This window comes from Cebus imitator, unplaced genomic scaffold (genome assembly GCF_001604975.1).
Source record: "Cebus imitator isolate Cc_AM_T3 unplaced genomic scaffold, Cebus_imitator-1.0 Scaffold215, whole genome shotgun sequence".
Taxonomy (NCBI): Eukaryota; Metazoa; Chordata; class Mammalia; order Primates; family Cebidae; genus Cebus; species Cebus imitator.
The window spans coordinates 3074858-3076198 of NW_016107530.1; the positions used below are offsets into that span (position 1 = coordinate 3074858).

General features: G+C 43.0%; 1 protein-coding gene across 2 annotated transcripts in view; it reads right to left on the reverse strand.

Moving 5' to 3' along the window:
* The window catches only part of SUPV3L1 (Suv3 like RNA helicase), a 32223-nt gene that overhangs the window by 11746 nt on the left and 19136 nt on the right, over nt 1-1341 (reverse strand). Inside the window, exon 3 of one of the 2 annotated variants that reach the window (XM_017548926.1) lies at nt 326-419. In XM_017548926.1, the coding sequence (XP_017404415.1) occupies nt 326-352 (27 nt within the window). In that variant the 5' untranslated portion in view covers nt 353-419. Of the gene's footprint in view, nt 1-325; nt 432-1341 lie in introns of both variants that reach the window. The other variant, XM_017548927.1, reaches the window with a different exon arrangement.

The window sequence follows — 1341 nt, forward strand, 5'->3', positions numbered from 1 at the left end:
AAAAACTTGCTTAGAAGTCTGAGAAGGGTCTCAGATGTTTAAGAGTCCTGATTTATTTAATTTGATCTACTCAATCCCCACAAGGTTTTGTCAAGAAGGGAAGAATTTCTTGTACTCTTAGAAGACCTATGGTGTGATCACTCTGTCAGAACTTCAGATCATGAGGTTCAATCAAATATATATGATTTAGTTGGTCACAAGAAAATAAATCTTTCTTTTTAGTTGAGTTCTGATTTTGGCATTATCTAGGGCCTCTGAAACCACTGCCTAGGTATGCTGGACTATTTGATATGCCACCTGGAGAACAAAGCATCTAATCGAATACCTCCACTTCCTCTCCCGTTGTGAACATAAGCTCCGTCACCAGGTCAATAGCAGCAGGTTCTCCACACAAATGAATTTCTTCAGCACAGAGTCCTGTCAATGCAAAACTGGGTTTCTGAATTTTAAAGATTTATAATTAAATATGCAACATTTTACATAGCCCAAGTACTTTACATTGGCTTACATATTGCTTTACAACCTTACCAAGTATTTCCAAAAATATCTCTCAGGCCAGGTGCAGTGGCTCACGCCTGTAATCCCAGCACTTCAAGAGGCTGAGGCAGGCAGATCACCTGAGGTTGGGAGTTCAAGACCAATCTGACCAACATGGAGAAACCCTATCTCTACTAATAATACACAATTAGCCAGGCATGGTGGCAGGCACCTGTAATCCCAGCTACTCAATAATCTGGGTGTCATGGCTAATGCCTGTAATCCCAACATTTGGTGAGGCTGAGGTGGGAAGAGTACTTGAGCCCAGGAGTTCAAGACCAGCCTGGGCAACATAGGGAGACTCTGTTTTTACAAAAAATTTAAAAATTAGGCATGGTAGCAAACACCTGTGGTCCCAGCTACTTGGGAGGCTGAAATGGGAGGACTGCTTGAGCCCAGGAGGTCAAGGCTGCAGTGAGCCATGACCACGCCACCACACTAAAGGCATTAAAGCACCACCACACTTGGGCATTAAAGCAAGACCCCGTCTCAAAAAATAAAAAGCTTTGGCCACAGAGATTTTTACAGCAGCATTATTAGTAACAGGTAAAATAACGTTCAACTCTATGGAGCAAATTACAGTATTGCCCTTCAATGGACATATGAGATCATATTCATATGTAATATGAAAACACATCACATGAAAAACAGAAGTGAAAAAAGCAAGATACAAAATTAGATGTTCTAGGGCCGGGCGCGGTGGCTCAAGCCTGTAATCCCAGCACTTTGGGAGGCCGAGGCGGGTGGATCACGAGGTCAAGAGATCGAGACCATCCTGGTCAACATGGTGAAACCCCGTCTCTA